The sequence below is a fragment of the Ceratina calcarata genome, unplaced genomic scaffold (genome assembly GCF_001652005.2).
Source record: "Ceratina calcarata isolate Rehan_Ccalc_2016 unplaced genomic scaffold, ASM165200v1 scaffold23.2, whole genome shotgun sequence".
Taxonomy (NCBI): Eukaryota; Metazoa; Arthropoda; class Insecta; order Hymenoptera; family Apidae; genus Ceratina; species Ceratina calcarata.
In genome coordinates, this window is record NW_017144855.1 from 253,183 (window position 1) to 270,977 (window position 17,795).

The 17,795-nt window shown below is 39.8% G+C and overlaps 3 protein-coding genes across 14 annotated transcripts in view; 1 reads left to right on the forward strand and 2 right to left on the reverse strand.

Moving 5' to 3' along the window:
- The window catches only part of cmpy (crimpy), a 156,312-nt gene extending 150,042 nt beyond the window's left edge, over positions 1 to 6,270 (reverse strand). For 2 of the 10 annotated variants that reach the window (XM_026811637.1, XM_018020604.2), the window contains exons 1-3: positions 5,513 to 6,270; positions 4,389 to 5,006; positions 553 to 695 (exon numbers count right to left, since the gene is read on the reverse strand). In XM_026811637.1, the coding sequence (XP_026667438.1) occupies positions 553 to 695; positions 4,389 to 4,534 (289 nt within the window). In that variant the 5' untranslated portion in view covers positions 4,535 to 5,006; positions 5,513 to 6,270. Of the gene's footprint in view, positions 1 to 552; positions 696 to 4,388; positions 5,020 to 5,508 lie in introns of all 10 variants that reach the window. The other 8 variants (XM_018020611.2, XM_018020606.2, XM_018020609.2 and 5 more) reach the window with 8 other exon arrangements.
- An 835-nt stretch (positions 6,271 to 7,105) lies between these two features.
- Nup188 (nuclear pore complex protein Nup188) lies at positions 7,106 to 13,486 on the forward strand. Its single transcript, XM_018020596.2, has 5 exons — positions 7,106 to 7,354; positions 7,471 to 7,681; positions 7,764 to 8,228; positions 8,306 to 8,430; positions 8,497 to 13,486. Exons 1-5 carry the CDS (start codon positions 7,320 to 7,322, stop codon positions 13,361 to 13,363), a joined length of 5,703 nt encoding a protein of 1,900 aa, XP_017876085.1. The 5' UTR covers positions 7,106 to 7,319; the 3' UTR covers positions 13,364 to 13,486.
- Positions 13,462 to 17,500, reverse strand: LOC108622612 (mesoderm induction early response protein 1). Of its 3 annotated transcripts, XM_018020599.2 has the most exons (6): positions 16,919 to 17,500; positions 16,678 to 16,804; positions 16,458 to 16,593; positions 15,137 to 16,207; positions 14,933 to 15,060; positions 13,462 to 14,790 (listed from the first exon to the last, which is right to left on the reverse strand). In XM_018020599.2, coding segments are annotated over exons 2-6 (1,953 nt in total). In that variant the 5' UTR covers positions 16,680 to 16,804; positions 16,919 to 17,500; the 3' UTR covers positions 13,462 to 14,174. The 3 variants fall into 3 exon arrangements, with proteins under 3 accessions (XP_017876088.1, XP_017876091.1, XP_017876092.1); XM_018020602.2 differs by having other exon boundaries at positions 13,462 to 14,787; positions 16,678 to 17,500; XM_018020603.2 differs by lacking the exons at positions 16,678 to 16,804; positions 16,919 to 17,500 and adding an exon at positions 16,293 to 16,372 and having other exon boundaries at positions 16,458 to 16,549.
- Positions 17,501 to 17,795: the final 295 nt, after the last annotated feature.

The following is a 17,795-nucleotide window of genomic DNA, read 5'->3' on the forward strand; positions in this document are numbered from 1 at the left end:
TAAGAAATCCGAAACATCCCTCGAGTCTAGCCTGAATATTCCTTTCGACTGTTTTTACTGCGTAAGACGTCAGACAAAAACTTGTACCAAAACTGCTAAAAAGATACTCTCAAATCAAGTCGTAACTCACGAAAATCCATAAACATTTGTTAATAATTTCTCCTGAATCACGGTTTCTCATCCATCTTTGATGCAAATCAAGAGTGTTAAAAAAAGAAGAAAAATGCACGAACGAGTTAAAAGCATTCGTCAAGCGCGAACGTCATTACGAAACAATCGATGCGGCGCCGTTTATGTCAAATTATATTGTACTTATAGTACCATTACGCTGCTGTATGTTCAAAATGAGCACGCATTTCGAATAAAATTGATCGTTAAAAGTTCCATAACGCCTCATACAATATTAATCATGACTCGCGAGAAGACTCGCATATTACCAAATTAATGACACGACTATCTCGATTTATCGACAATTACGAACAACCCGCCTTTACACAGTAAGGAACGGTCAGATTAATGGTTAATGAATCGTAAAATGTCGTTTCCACTCACTCGTACAGATTCCCTCGTCCAACTCGCGGGTATTGGGCAGCAGATTCTTGATGACGCATTGCAAACCATCGGCGCAGCTTCCGGAAAAACCGAAGAGGCCACCGCACGGTTCACCCTCAACGCGAGCGCATACTCTGCAACATCTGCGGAGAATATAATAGTTACAGAAACATTCGTGAATATTTCAAAGGTGCTTGAAATTTTTGTTTTTACTGCTGCGGCGGTACGCGCCCGTAAACAGTATAACGCTGTACCGGAAAATGACTGGGAAACGTTGTTGGCTTCCACGAATTTATAAAATCACGAGTCAAGATACACTCCTCGCGTAGGTATAGCGTATTCGTTGTCCTTAGGGAAGTGAATTTAAACGTAATAAAACCACCGTAAGGGAAACGAGACTCGGCTCGGTTTATATCGGTCATCCAAAGATAACGTTCAGAAAAACTGGTTGAAATGACGGTAAGCACGAAGCGGAGATAAAAAAGGAGGAAAAAGAGTTGCACAAAAAGTTTCCGACTACGAGTAACATTTTTACTACTCCGTCTTATTGCCAAATTGATCAATCCTCTTATATTGCATTCTTCTATTCATTAGGGACATTTTTGTACTTGCGGTAGTTCGGTAATAAATTCTGCATAGACGACATATTAAAATGTGTCTCTTGTGAATTAAATTAATTTGCATAAAATTAATTAAGACACTTTTTCATGTATTTCATGAGTAATTTATGACAAGCATCGCTGTGTTTAACGGAAGTATGATGAATTTCATGTTCGGAGGATCGTTTGATGAAATATATTCTCCTATATGTATAAGTACAGGTTTTCAACAATATCTTTTATCAACTGAAGTTCCGGTACGTTGTATAGCTTAATTTGCATGCACACATACGCCAGGAAGACGGTGGAACGTGCAATTGAATTCGGATGGTTTGAAATAACAGATCCGACAATAACGCGCGATGCACGCTAAATATTTTCCAATAAATTCCTTGCACGTTACAAATTCGCTCAAAAGATCCCACTGAAATATCGGCAAAGCGCGTACGTATTTTATGCGCGTGAATATTCAAGAAAAAGGAAGAAATTTTCATCGGCTGAAACGGTAACTCGCGTGTCTGTACGGATAATACATCGCACAGTGAAACGTACACGAGCTTTTTCAAGTTAGAACTCATGAGAAGGGGGCAGGTTCACCGCGATTCTCAAAGCTTTGAATGCGTTTCGACGATTCCGTAAGGCCGTTAGCGATTAAATTATTCGTGGCATCGCATGGAACTGGATAAAATTGTTTTAACCACGCGAGAAGGAAATCGCGCGATGCGTTGTGCTTGTATGGCACGAAACCTCTGCAAACAGTTGGATACGTACCATCGTTCACTGGGACTTATCATGACTACAGTTATTTCTAGAGCGAGAACTTTCTCTAAAAGAGATCTGGGATTAATAAGTGACATAAACTATGACAGAACAACAATTTAAAAGCTTATGTTAAAAAATGATGCGATGGAACAAGGATAATTCATTTTTTTCAATCTGCTCAGGCTTCGATATCGTCGATCGCGCGATGAAAGTCAAATTTGCTTCCGGAATAAAGATTCGTGGATCGTAAAATGTTTACTCAATGCGAAATCTACGAGTACTGCGAACCTTCTCTTGGATATAACTCGTTTACTGGCACGCTACCCCCTGCACATACTGGTGCTCAATCCGGAACGCTGAGAAATATTCACATACAAACGTTAGCAACGAGCTTCAAATACGAAGATATAACAAAGATGATCCTTATAATAAATAATTCGCAACTAGTTATTTTCTTCGTTGTATTGCAACCTGATTTAATTTAATATAATCTTTCTATAATACACAGTGTTCGTTCGCGGAAGTAACCATTTAACCGCGACCGAAGGATTTTTTCGTTTCAAGTGGTTCGGGCCGTAGACCACCGGGAATAGCCCTATGCCTCGAGATACGAGCCGGGGCAGGGTCTTTGTCTGTTAATGTCTTCTCGTATCGGTCTTAACGTAAACACGTGCGGTCGTAAATAACTCAACAGTTTTCTTTGCCTTTCATGGCGAGTATTTTGTTTAAACATTTTCCCCTCTCGTGCGGGTGTTCTCAGCCGATCACTATATAATTTTGAATCAGTCGTCTCGAGGAATCGGTGCAGTTCGGATCGTAAACGGTGTCATAGTGCGTTCGCGAGTGCGGGATCGGTCAATCCCGAATAATTTCATCAAACGCGGTCGTATCTACATACGACCCGTGAGTGGCTACCCGTGTAGCCGCTCTACCTTCACAGGTTCTCAGTTTCATACTGAATGACGCGGTTGTAATTATTTACGACCCGTGAATTGGTTACTCCATGTAACCACTCTACTTATGCATTGTCTCAATTCGATATTGAGGGACGCGGTCATAATCACTTATGACCCGTGAGTGGTTACTTCGTGTAACCACTCTGATTTTCATTACGACGGCTCGATGCCGATTAATGCGATCGTACACATGATCCGTAGAACAATTGCCCCACGTGCAATTGCTCTTAATACACAACATACACACATTCATACAGTTGACCGTTTGCACTTTCATCGATTCTTTTGTCAACANGATAAAACGATATTTCAGCACCTCGGAACATCGGAAACGTCGGTTATAAACTGAGCTTTGTTAACTGGGAACATATTTAGATAATTAAATTCCAATGTCAGAGGTATTTCTTCAGAAACAGAATCGCAGATATTAAACAGAAATAGAACTCAAAAATGTTTCTGATCTTTCGCCTAGCACGACGAAATTGACGGTTCACTATGAATCGACCGATTGATAGGTTTCGAATTTAATTTCCAATTACGGGAAAATTTCAATTTGGCAATAGTAAGAACGGAACGTTTCCCGTGTCATGTTTTGGGACAAATTAACCTGGGTTTCAATGGGTTCATCGAGTACTGATAAATTGGAAGGGACAGGTACCGAATTTAAAGCACGGGGAAAAATGCAATCGATGCAGGTGGCTATTCGATCGCACGTGCGAACAAAAAAGGCATAAAACTTCAATGACCGTCGCTTTTGTTCCTTCCTGGTTTGAATATTCAGACATTCAGCTTTATCAACCCTATTTTTCATCGGCGGCGCGCCCGTTAATACCGAGAATAAAATCCGCTAGCAGCTCTCGGACAAAGAACGTTGCGCAACAAAGAACAGAAATTTTTGCTCTTCATGAAAACGAGGACAAGAACCTTTATTCTAGATATCATAGAGTCTAATTGCGCGTAATTTCTTCATAGCAATACGGAGATGAACGAGAAAAAATATGGAATACAGATAGCAAAAGAAAAGCGAGGAAGAGAGGGAAAATTCATCACTGCGACATCGATCGGCAACGAAAGGGGGGAAACAAAAATAAAACATGCGAAATATAAACGAAAAGTTTCGAGCTCAATTGTTTTGTTAGCGACGCAAGGACAATGTATGCCTTTCAACGTACACTTATTGGTACGTGAAAAAGAATGCACGAAATGAGGGAGGTTAAATTCCTCATTTATTATACAATAATGTTGATTTAATCGTTGCTCCGATAATCGAATCCTCGGTACGGAAAATCGGTTAATCAATATTCCAATAGTCTCGACGCTCTCGTTAATCAATCTTCTGATAATCTAACTTTTACGACGTTCGTTTGAAGTAATTCCTAACACATTCTCGGCAATGAAAAAAGAAGGGGAGAATGCTCATTAGGAGAACGTCGAGCGGAACGAGTCGATTGTAACTTGTAACTACTTCTTCCCGGGTAGAAAAAAGACAAAAGAGAAGGAGAATTGGCGCGTGGCTTACCTGCAGGGGTCCCAGGTGAGACCTCCGGGGCAGTCCTCGTCCGTGAGAATGTCACAATCGAAGGGCGAGCACACACAGGAAAGAGCTGTTGCGACCGCGATCGAAAACACTACGATACCACTCAGCAGCAGCAACGAGGCCCTCATGTTGTTTTCACCCGCCTCTCTTATTTTTCTCGTCCGTCTTTTTCACGAGACTCGAGTCGAGAACGTTCTTCCCTTCGTAATCGCGGGGAGAAATCGTTCAGTTCATCGTGAAGCGATCTGACGGGACGCGCGTCTCACCTCCGACTCATCAACCGCACACCTAAACACGTGACTCCACCGTTAACGCTTGTCGCGATTAAGGTTTCGCTCGACTTAACACGCTCCGCGCGAACGTCGTTTATGTCCCAATCGTAAATTGTAAGCCCTCGCAGAAAAAATATTGTCTGATATGAGGAGGTAAATAGTACAACAAAGTACCGACGTAGTTGTACGTTTTATAATGTTGTTTTGGCATATGCTCGACCGAAATTCGTATTACATACGCACAGCAATACCGCTCCGAGGATTTGTTTACATTCTCGGATTGAACAATGCTTTTCCTACGGCTCCTATATTAGTTTTGCCAACTGCACTGTTAAATTTCTCTAATTATAATATTACCAAAATAAGAACAACCATTCTATGCCGCTCGATTTAAATTCGTGATTGGACTCACGAACACGTATTTTACGTACCCCGGTTTATTCATAAACGTTGTAATCGAAAATGCATAAAAAATAAGCAAACAAACTTGTATTCGAGTAATTATAGAGACCAAGACTATCGAAAGATATGGATCAATATAGAATTAGATAAATTAATAGATACATATATGTAAATACTCGACAGATAGCTTTAATCGGTGTGCTAAAGCACGAATTGGAGCAATGCATGCATGATAGATCATAGATGAGCATACGTCTTCAAAAGGTGAAAGCATATAATCTATCTCTATGATGTCCTGACATCAAGCACATATACTAGTATTTTATATCTTCCATATCGTACTCTAATTTATATACAACACATTCCTAAAACTCGCGGGATAAATACTGCGCTTCAAAAACCATATATTCGCTTTTAATTGTACATACATACGCGATGCAGTGCTGTCAATTTCAAGGGTTGAATCAAATACGAAAATACTTTTAACGTGCACCATTTATGTATGCGTTGGATAATACTTGGCGTTCGCGTGGATGTATTTCCCGACGGATACATCCACCGTAACAAGAATCGCGTCGTACATACATTATAGAGGCACACACGACCGGGGAGCAGCTCGAGATGAAATATTCTCGAAGTTGTTTGCTACCGAGCGAACCTGTTCGCTATTACGTTTCGTTCCCCGACGGATTTCGCGTTTTATGTTTGTCTACGGCTCTGATCCGTGTTATTGAACCTTTCGGCACAGTCTTCGATTTGAAATTCACGAAATCGCTACAGACATCGCAAGAATCAAAGAGAATTTCGTAACTGGAAAATTCTGACAGCACGCGGCGCAAGCACGCGGTACGATCCGCGAGTTCAACTACACGTCCGTTATTTATTGATAACAAAGTGCGTTTTAAAGAAGACGAGGTGAATGCAGACAAGATGCGACACACGGAAAATAAGTTTTATCATTGAACGCGGCCGTTAAAAAGATAATTGTAATTGTGATTGATTAGCGTATTTACTAGAATGATACATAGCAGATGGCATAGTTGTTCCGAGAGACTCGCAGTTTTCTTTTTTCACTCACGCTATGATCGACAACAACATCGTGCACAACCGGACAAAATGTTCTTCAACGAGAACGATAACAACTCGATGCGCTCAATGTTCCCGACAAACGTGCACTGGTCTGACAGTCGGCGTCGCGACGCCGTGTCGTTAGCCGCTATAACGCCTCGCGTCGGCGCACTGATAAACCTAACACTGCTTTCTTCGCGAGTCATCTCTTGTCCTGTCACTATTGCATGTCAAATATATCGGAACAATTTCGTGTGTTCGTTCACAACTGTCGTGTAAAGAATATCGATATCGAGCTCCATAATTTCAACCGTATTCAAACGAAGAATTTATGGTTTTCATCGGATGCATTTTGAATTTGATTCCCGCGCTTTCTCGTCTCTCACGTTATTGTCTTAAATAAGATGTGCACCGTTTTTGTCTTGACGACTTGGGATCCATTGTTTATAAGAAAATTATGAAGATGTACTAATAGAACTTACTTTTGTGTAATCCTGTACGTAAACGCATCTTTAGTTGTCGCAGAATGAATGATTTAGAGAATTTCTTGTACATTTAACTCAAGAAATTATAAAACCTGCCTTCTTTTCTTTTATTTGTAATTTTTTGGATTATGCACGTGTCCGTAGTAAACAAGACATTGTTTAGTACGTTATGCTATAGTTGTTTAAAAAATGAGTGAATTGGATAGAACAATGAAGGCTACTTATATGCGTACCATGAATATAAGCTTTTGTCAATTAAAATAATAAATTCTAGTGTCAAAAAACATAATTTCCAGAGAAAATATTCCTCGTCAATCCCTACAAAATCGTAAAGAACGCGACTACTCTTGGCGGGAAAAGTCCACCAGAATAGCCAACATAAACTTTACTAAAATCTCTAGTTTACCTCCACTTCTTATAAAATAGATTTTCGTTACATATTGTTGCAATCATGACCTCTGAATGGTAAATGTGAACCAACGTGAACACAGCTCCATCGCTTCTGTTGCGCGCGGTAAATGTATATTGTTATTGTATCTGAGCAATGTACAGGTTAGAGTTATGTTACAATATTATATTTAAATAATTGTTCACTGAAAATAATAATGTTCAACTGCGATAATATACTGAGCTGATTATCTCGCGAGAGATTTATAATTTATTTCTTATTTGTTTACCCTAATGTAATGAAAATGGAAGTACCTAATGTAGAATGTTTACCGTGAGTAAAAAATAATTATTTGGATGTAGTAATAAAAATTTTCCTCTCCAATTTTTTTAATAAATGATCTTTTCTGTGCTATGTATACCATTATATTAAAATCACATGGCATGCAGTTACTGTAAAGAGTTATGGTTTTTAATATCCGACACTGTATGTCGATGTGAAAAGCAGTTAGTTGAAGATGAAATTAAGAAAGAAACGAAACTTTTCAAGGAGGGATTATTATTTTTTAAACCATACACTGAAGCGTCGTTAGAAAACATACCCAAAAATGATCCCTCACCTCGAATATTCGAATTGATCAGTAAACTAGCTCCGCTTCTAGTACGTATTAACAACCAGTTTTCACTATCCGTTGCTTTTTGTTTTAAATGATAAACTGATAAATTTATATTATTCGTTACAGAATTTAGATGCTACAATTACATGGGATTTAGTATGTAATTTTATAAAATACGAATATCGTAATTGCGCAGAAACTTTTGCAACGCAACTTATAGATTTCACGTCAACAAAAGAGTTGATCGATGATATCTGGAACTTTTACTACTCTGAAAGAATGACATTGATAAAATGCCTTAAACTTATGGTGGAGTACAAAGATAAACCTCATCGATATCAAAAGGAATTTGCCAAGTTCTTTGATGATGTTTTATTTGGAACATTACTGGAGTCTGTTAGGAAACAAATAGAAATGTTAAAAACAGTGAATCCACCTACAAAATCTCAACTATGCACAGAAGAATATTTGCACAGATTGTATAACAGCAGTCTGATTGAAATGAGAGAACTGCTCCATATATTGACAGTCATCATTAATGATATACATATAGCAGACACTGAATTTATGAAGCTTTATGAAAGTATAGGAGTAAGTTTTACAGGAAACATAATTTCTGAGCATATTTCGTGACTTTTGAATCTCATTTGATGATTCTATATGTACAGGGAGAACCAAGACGGTTGGCAAGCACGAAAAGTCATGAAGATAAAAAGGCAATTGCCAAAAAGATTAAGGATATACAGCACAGTCAGGCAGCATTGCTTTTAGTGACATTAGATGTTAGAAAACAGTATGTTTCTTGTAGTTTTGTCTTCTGTCGATGATAATTTTGATTGTAAAAGAGTGTTTGTTGCAGCATTAACATGGAAGACTGGATGCTGAACGTTAGAAATAGTATGCAGGAAACTTTCGAACAGAAATGCATTCGTGACAATTTCCCTCAAGACGGTCTTCTATTTTTATCCTGGATGTTGGCAAACTATGCCATTGATTCTCAGAATATCGACACTTTAAATCGATTCAGACCATTCGGTATTAAAGCCATAGCTCTTGATGTCTTTCATTATTTGGAAGATTTGTTAAATAGTGAAATGGTCTCTGAAGAAACTTATTACGCCGAAGTTGTACGAAGCAGCGCCTACAACCTGCTCACTTTAGTGTGCGCCTTCGTGGATGAAGATAAATTTAGTGTATTAAACGGCATTTCCGATGCTGTTGCTGCTACAGTTCAGTTTCCTGAAACGGCAGCACGATTCTGGGAGGAAGGCGACGATGGCCTATGGTTGATTTATAAATTCGCAGCTGAACAATATCCGTATGAATTCGAACCACTGACGAACATTGCAATCGGATTGGCGACCGCGTGCAAAGGTAGTGCAGAGAAAATCGCTAAGGAATTGGATAATCTGAAATCGTTAAAATTGGAAGTATCGCGGCAGCGGAATTACAACAAACCATTAAGACCATATGAAAGAGAATGTACGATTCACAAAAATACGTACACGATATCTGAAGATTGTGTGCGTGAAAATGTACGAATATTACCAAATGGACGCGAAGTGGTGATATTCCGACAAAGAGCGAGTTATTGGGATGTTTTACATCACAAGATAGAGCAGCTTTTCTCTCAAGCGGGCGGAGGAACCATGAGTATCGATGAAATGAACATCAATTTACCGGAACACGTTTCGCGAGGTTTGAAATTGCTAAAAACGCTAGCCCACTATGTAGGAATTCGGCAGAGCATGGTAATTCCTACAGAATTGAGTTTTGAAATTATAAATAGATTCTCTTATCCGGTATTACCTGAAGAAAAAATGTACATCTACAAAGTAGTCGCAGATTGCATCAGCATTTCGTCCGAACTCGTATTAGAATATCCAGAAGAAATTTTGTCTCGAATGCGTGCCGGCGTATATCCGAGATTCAACAATCGATACCAGAAGCCATTAGACTTTGCAGAAGCAATTTCCTTCGACGGTGGAATTATCGCATCCTGGTTATCTGCCATTGAGACGATCGCTCATACTTACCCAATTCTGAACGCATATCTAGATATTTTATCGAAATATTTGATCGGAAAGTATAATGAGGAAGCTCTCTACACTGTAGAAATACCCGGAATGGTATTTCTGTTGCAAGGTGTTTTGCCAAAATTGGATTCTTGGTATTTCAATTCCGATGCCGAAAGAACCGATCTCTGGTTAAAAAGCATGTTCTGCCTTCACTACGCACTCCAATTTAATCTACCCAAAGAAGACATACGTAACGAATTACAGCTCGTTGTAGCCTACAGTTTGTTATATCTAGAACCACGACACGCTTTACTTAAGTTAATTCGCACTGGTGAACGTACTTTGCATAATAAAATGATGGCAGAGACGGACTGGATTCGTGGAAAAGGATTTAAGGCAATTAGAAGCGTACAACTAGCATTGTCTGTGGTAAATAGATTATTAATATTCCGAAAATCATTGAGTTTGGACGTTGGAGATAGATCACCGTTGGAAACAGCCTTATATTCTTCGCCTCGTGTTCCAAACGGTCTCCTAATTGTACCCACGATCGTAAATTATCTTTACGTCTGGTTTAGTCCACCTATGCAAGCAATGGCTGTCAGATTGTTAAAAAAATTTGCAGAAGGATCATCGATGTCGCTTCTCGTCTGTATGGGCATGGATGGTACTGCAATACGGGAGACTTTTGCTTCTCGCAGAGGTCTCATGTCTCCGACCTGTAACGTGAACGTCAAAGTTGCCATCCTCGAGTTGGTCACCGTGTGCTTGGAAAGACAACCCGGTCTGACGGAAGCTCTATTTAACATTGTACATCCGGCGGAATGCAAGCGAATTTTCCCACGATCCGTGGAGGAATTCTTTACGGAAGGATGTAGACAGTTTCTGGTTAAGTATCTGCATCGAATTTACGATAAGGAGGACATAGTACGCGACAAATTGTACAACAGCACTATGGCACTATTGCGAGCTATGTGGTACTACAGAAATGAAATTCTTGTCAACTTCTTTCGAAAACGTGAGAACTTTTGGACTCATCTCTTCGCACCACTCTTCAGAGATTTAGTACCAAACACGAAGGGTTACGCTCATCTGTTGGATATAATTACTTTGGAACTGTTCAAGACCACGACTTTGGAAGATGATTTCATTGTGAATTTGAAAAAATTTTTAGATAAGTCGAAGGATTATTGGAAGAAATTCGCGATATACATATTTGATGATATACAGACTGATAGCGGAAAATCGAACAGTTTCGAAAAAGATACCAATGTTACAGATACGTATGAAACAAATTTAGAATCGTGGTACAATTTTATTGTTACACTGACTGACGAAAGGATATCGGCGAATTATCCTATTAACGTGTCCCAGGCACAATTGATAACTCAGCATTCTTTGGAATCATTACTGGGACGAATCAAGCAATGTTGCGACGTATCCAATCGGAAAATAACGATGTTACTAGCTTCGTTGTCGCTTCGATGTATCACCTCTTGGAAACAAATGTGCGTCGATGACTCCAGAATCTTTAAATCGGGATTAACACAACTGATGCAAGAGATCGTACAAGTTTATCGGAATTATGGGAAATCATTGCGTCAAACGCTTGTCTCTTTGCTTCTTGGATGCGTGCATTGCGTGAAAAGCACTTTACGCGAGGATGCAGTCAGCCTTGAATATCTTTTATCACAATCCTGCACGATCGCTGCAAGTGAATTGGAGGAACTAAAGGAAGCCGCTATCCTGTTGGAAAAACAGATCCAACAGCAGATCGCAATCGAAAGAAAAACAAATGAGAAAACAGGTGTGATCGAAAGCGTTGTTGCGCAGAAAAACGCTGATGAAAGAAACGCGGAAACCGCCCGTGGAGTGCGTGATAGTTTACCAGCCACCTTGGCCGTTTGCATGGTTACTCAGTTATTACGTTCTTATGTGGAGCGCACCGCTGCTTCCAAGTCTCAACGGAAATTTAGTTGCGTTCAGCTTCGCCAGATGATACCGGAATTGATGACGTGCATAGGTATCACTTTACAGAAGTATCCGTATCTCAGGTTCAGCACTGCTGCTCTTAATTTGCTTAATTTGATAATTCGCTCGCCAAATACGTTGCATTCTATCAACGAAAACGATATCACAAAGTTATGGTTGAGCTTGATACCACCTAACGACATCGGGAACAGTATGCTAGACTCGTTGTACGACGATTGTACGACCAGACAGTGGCGATGTCAGGATTGGTGGCCGCTTTATACGCTCGGTCTCGAGTTCTTAATAGGACTCGTCACCAGGGAAACGCCCGCTATTTATATGAAGTCCATTATAGTGTTCTTGAATTCTCACGAGTATCAATTGATGGTCGCATCGACCTTATTAAGACACACAGCGGATATTTATGCGGCTGATCTGGTACAGTCTCTTGTTGCGCTGATCCACATTATGGCAACGCAACCGTATGTTTGGAATTCGATACAACCAAACGTCTGCGAGACTCTAATCAAATGTATGTATCTAGCATACGATAATACCGTGAATCTATTGTTGCGACCGCGGATCCTCAAGTTCATTATTGATGGTATCAGCATGGAAAGTGCCGAAGAATTGGAATCTTGCGACAAAAGGTCGCCGAGCGGTGAGCTAAGGTTGTTAGTTAATAAACTGATCATCATAAATACAACTTGCGCTCTGAGTTTCGTTCACTTTTCGCCAAGACTTAATACCCTCGTGGACACCATATACACGCAAGACTTCTGGTATACTCCAATGGCGGAAATGAATTTCGGACCTCCACAAATGAGCATGAACTCAGGTCCAAGATTAACTTATGGTACCATTATCAGTTCGACGCAGTTGTTTACTCAGGCTTTGCATTCACGATCTCAACCTGTGAGCACTTCGTCCGCTTCCTCCAGCGAGCAAACGAACAAGACGGATTCTGCAAAAAAGGAATGGGAGCACGCTGCACCGGAGGATCGACGAATGCATTCGAGCAAGGATTTAAGGAGGATCATTCATGCAGCGTCCGGTTCCACTTCGAGGTCCTCGTCCAATGTGGGAAGCGAGTTTTTGGTGTACGTTAGCGGATTAGACGTGACAGTACCGTTATTGAGTAGTCCCAGACTCGTGCGAAGACCTTACGATCCACTCATTTGCGAGAACACTATCTTGTCAAGGGCAACAGCTTTGACGAGTGGTAGACACGTAACGAAAAGCGCCGGAAGCAGTGACAGTCCCATAGTAGCGAAGTACCAAAGGTTTAGCGATCCTTGGTTCGAATCTATGGACGAGAACAACACGAGGTTTGCTCTTGAAGTTAATCTGGTACTGATTCTGTGTCAAGCTCTGGAGGGAGTTAGGAGTCCAAGGATAGCTCTTCGAGATCGTCAGTTGATAGCACGTGAAACAGTGACAGAGTTAGGTGTTTTCTTCGATTTCCTCGAACATCGGGGTACTCCTGACGATTGGCAAGTTAAAGGATCATTGATCAATGCCGACGCTAAAAGCGTGAGAACTGTTCAGCAAACGGCTGACTCGAGTCAGCCCGTATTACCAGCAAGGTTAAGGAAAAAGCTAGCGAAAATATTCGAAGAGAATGTATTTACAACGGGAAGATTCACGACTAACATTAGTAGTATTCAATTTTTGCCTTTAATGGGAAAATTACTGAAAACTGTGGTGGAATCTTTAGATCTCACTCAGTATGGCTAAAAACATCAAATTGTAATGAATGCATAAAAGAAGAAAGAAACGGAAGAAATTTTCACTGTACAAAACAGTTTACAAATATTTATCCTTGAAATTCACAATAAAGTAATGTATTTTTTATTATAATCCTGCATTTTAAGTATATCTAAACCATAAAAAATTAGGTGCGAGGGTAATACGCTATTTAAAATTTGATGAAGATACGAAAAGGAGACAATACAATTTTCATCGAATTTCGTTTAATTTAATCATTTGGAAAAATTGCCGGAATCTTAAATCGCATTTTTGTTTCTTGTACACTTATCGTTAGTAGTACTAGCAATCGGACATGTGCTTGAAACAAGAGCGGAATTATCTTTTATTCGTGCTACAAGTCTGTGAATGTAATTCATTATTTTTCCAGTTGGATAACACTTAATTATTTCTAACTCTGGAAATTTCGACAATTTGAACTCGTGTTTCATTATAATCTTTGTCTACAGGAACAATAGATAGCTATCGCAAGACAGAAAAGCAGAAAATGGAAAAGCTCTAGTTATTTTTGCATTCACGTGTCATGTACTCTCTGTTCAACTGTTCCCTCCGATTAATCATTGCTATATTATTTCTTTTAATTTCGGTTTCGCGAACAATTTCTCTTATTTCCCCTATAGCAATCGACAATTATATTACGATACAGTATAAAAATATAATCCGTGATATTAACGAATATTATACGTTACGATGATAGTGATGACGCGAGCGTTAAGTAGAACATATCGCGCACAGACATCGGACGCCTTCCAGGCTGAAAACCTGAAGGTCGGATTCGACGCTAAGGGGGCAGATGAGGTAAAATGTTCTCCGGTGATGGTGAATCGTGTACGTTGTTGTTTCTCGGCGTCACTCGTGAATTGTAAAAATTGTTACTGGAAATGACAGAAGAGGTGGTTGTAGCTGTACTCGTAATACCAGGGACCGTGACCGTTGGAACCGTACTGGTTGTTGTTGTTGTGTTTATTGTAACCGTCGTCCCGATGTTGGAAGTAACGTGACTGCGTGATGTCAAATTCGACCACGGATGCGGATTGGCATAACTAGAGTCGGACGGTGAGCTATCGGAATGACGTGTCGATGTGGTACAATATATAGGAGTTGACAATGTGGTTGCGACAGAACTTGAAGGTGATACGATCGCGGTGGTCGGCGCAGGTGGTGGTGGTGGAGGAAACGGTGGTGGTGGAGGACCTGGTGTTGGTCCATTCATGTCTGCCAAAGGATCAATGGTTGCACCGTCCCACGGTTCCGACTTTGCTTCCTCGTTGTTCGGTGCGGTAGCCGTCGTTCTTTGCCTTTTCGCATCACCATACAATAGGCAATGAACGTTCGGTGAACTACTACGGTCACGAACACCCTCCTGCTCCTCCAGGAATCGGTCCATATAGTCCCTGCTTACGATTCAAAAATCTTGTCATACTTCAAATTTTCGATAATGAGACGAGAGATGTAATACAACGAAAGCTATGATTGCGCAACTTTCGATAAATGAATTCGCAGTACGCTTGCCGCAGAAAAAATAGAGAAAATACTCACGTGATGCCAGGATGTAAAGCGTACTTCCTCTTTTCCATGCGAGCCTTGTAAGTAAATATATCGTGACGTTCCGTTTTCTTCCAAAGGTAATAAAATTGCACCAGTTCGCCAACGGATCGCGTTCGAACCTGTTACGATGACCCTTATGTTACGTACAATCGTTTCTTGCTACATCCATAGTTAGAGATGTTAGGTGATGCATACCTTATTCTTCTGTATGAGATGGAAATCTTTGTTCCATATTCGCATTCCAGATTCGAAATTGTGACACTCTTCCTCTGACCAAAGACTAACTGCATCTGTTGGCGGCACGACATTCATTCTGCGTCTTCTCAGTGCCTCTTCGAGATTGTAACCGCATTGTAATAATAGGTATAAAGCTTGTTCGTCGTCTCTGATATGAGATCCTGTAGGTAGAGAGCCACCTTTCACAGCTGGCAACTGTGCTCGTTCGAGAAACTCTTCAGTCTGTTCCTCAGGTATGTGACTTGGATCCCATAACATCTTATCCTCGTTTTCGTATGGTAAGGCGTCATCGTAATGGCAAAGACCTTCTGGTATAGCCGCTTGATAATTAATACCAACCATGATTGTCTTCTTCCATTCTTCCTCATCTGGACTATAATCACAATCGTCTTCCTCTTCTTCGCTCTGCGGTCGTGAAACACTTCGCAATAATCTTGACGTAGCGCTGCCTATAGCACCACTAACTATTCCATCTTCTCCGCAATCTACTGTACCACTGCTCACACCACTTTCCACTCCGCAGACGGTATTATCATTTGTCGTACAGCCAGCAAGCGCGGTTATACCACCGCACTTAGCAGTACCGGTACCACTCATCGTTGATGCCGTTCTCGTGTTCTCACTGTTACTACAACCATCGATCATGGAACATTCCTCAGTTTCACCTTCTTCGTCGTCATCATCGTCATCGTGGATTCTATAACGCCTACTATTGTCCCCAGTAACTACGTTGCCCGCATTACTCCCTTTCATCGTTGATCCCGACACCAGAGACGTAGAATCCTTTCCTTTTACCAACATTTCTGTATAAAATTGCTTAAGGTCCGGCTCGTTACTGGTTGTATCTGCTTCATCGTCGTCCTCATCGTCGTCTGCGTCATTATCTCCTTTATCCGAATACTGGCCCTCAACTTCTGGGTCACCGTTTCCAGATGGAATCAACAATCGATCCGAACTGTTCGAGTTTTCCGTTGACGGATCCCCGTATCCATACATCGCAAGCAGATCTTTTAGTGGCATATCACCTTCCTGAAATAAGACAAGAACACAAATGATTACTGAAGCCACATACAACAAACCGATTAAACATACGAATCTCACTACGAGAACGCACTTTGAGTCCAAAGTGTTGTAGAAACTTATCATAATTGTAATTATTTATGGGCTTGATTTTTTCATTTCTCAGGCTTGATCCTAGAATAGTTGGGATCAGAATCTTGTTACAAAAGTGAACATCGTATACTTTAGATAGTTTAGCTTAACCGCCTCAGAGTTATACCTTTTGCAAGTTGGACAACTCGTTGTGAGAATCTTCACTACCTTCTAATGCTTCTTCTTCGTCTAGAGTCCGCTCATCATCAAAATCATTTACCATCAGTTCGGTAGCTGGGCCCATATCATAATCTCGATCTGCCCTATAGAGTGTTGAGAACATAAACATGAGTTATTGCTTTTTCAAATAATTATCTATCGTAAGAAATGCTTGTTTTCTTACTAACATTTTTATATTTCTTGTAGTGGCCAAGGAAGAAACATATCACGAAGATATTAGAGATGTGTGCCTAGTACGTACACTGAACGATGCACAAATTGTCAAATTCTTGCAGGAAAGTGTTCTTAAACCACCTGCATTATAAGTTTTCTTCGATTTCATTGATTTAATTAAACACTTTTATCATATAAACGATGTAATATACTAAGGGATTATAATGTATCTACAATTTACAATTCGTACCTAACCTTATTTTTTTATGACATTACTACGTTCTACGATCACAGTAACTGATAATTTCTGAACGAAACATAAAACAAGAATTGAAAGTATGTCTTAAAATAATCTATGTATAACACTCCTTAATATGCTAAATTTCACATCACTTCACTAAAAATTGTTAATTGCAGCATACGTCTTCACAAAGATCTTTAATAAATCTTTTCACAACTGTTTCACGGTATATCTAACATTTTTCTAAGGCACACTTTTAATCGATGAATAAAATTATCCAAATCGTATTAACAAAGATCACACAAAATTACCTTAAATTACAATAAAACAAACAAGACACAACGCACAATATATTATTTATATTCGTGAAATGTTCCATTACGCTTCTGAAGCATTCTAAAAGCGGGAAATTCGTGAGATTCATTAGAACAACCAATCACGAACGCTTAGAAGAGCATGGAATACATTTTGCTATTGGCTGAAAGTTGTGCTTTCCTAAATAAATTCGTTCTTGACAATCATTGTGAACGTACCTTCACGTGTATTTTGCCACAATTCAACTTTATGTATGTACACAATACAGAGGAAATTTCCTCTAATTTAAATAGATAAAATGAAATTATAGAATTTATGTACGAAACATTTGTTATATACTACAATCTGCTTTTATAATTATTATTGAATAAATATATTTGCACTTTTCTCATCACTTTTTTTCTACCTTCTCATCCCTCCTGTTACTTGCGGCTACTTGTGACAATGTGACGGCCTGTGGCTGTGGCTGTGGCCACTTGTGGCCATTACGGCCGTGTTGTGCTGTTGTGTCTATGACACAATATTTTTTCTAACAATAAGTATTATTGTTTGTATTGTTAAATTGTTAAAGTTATA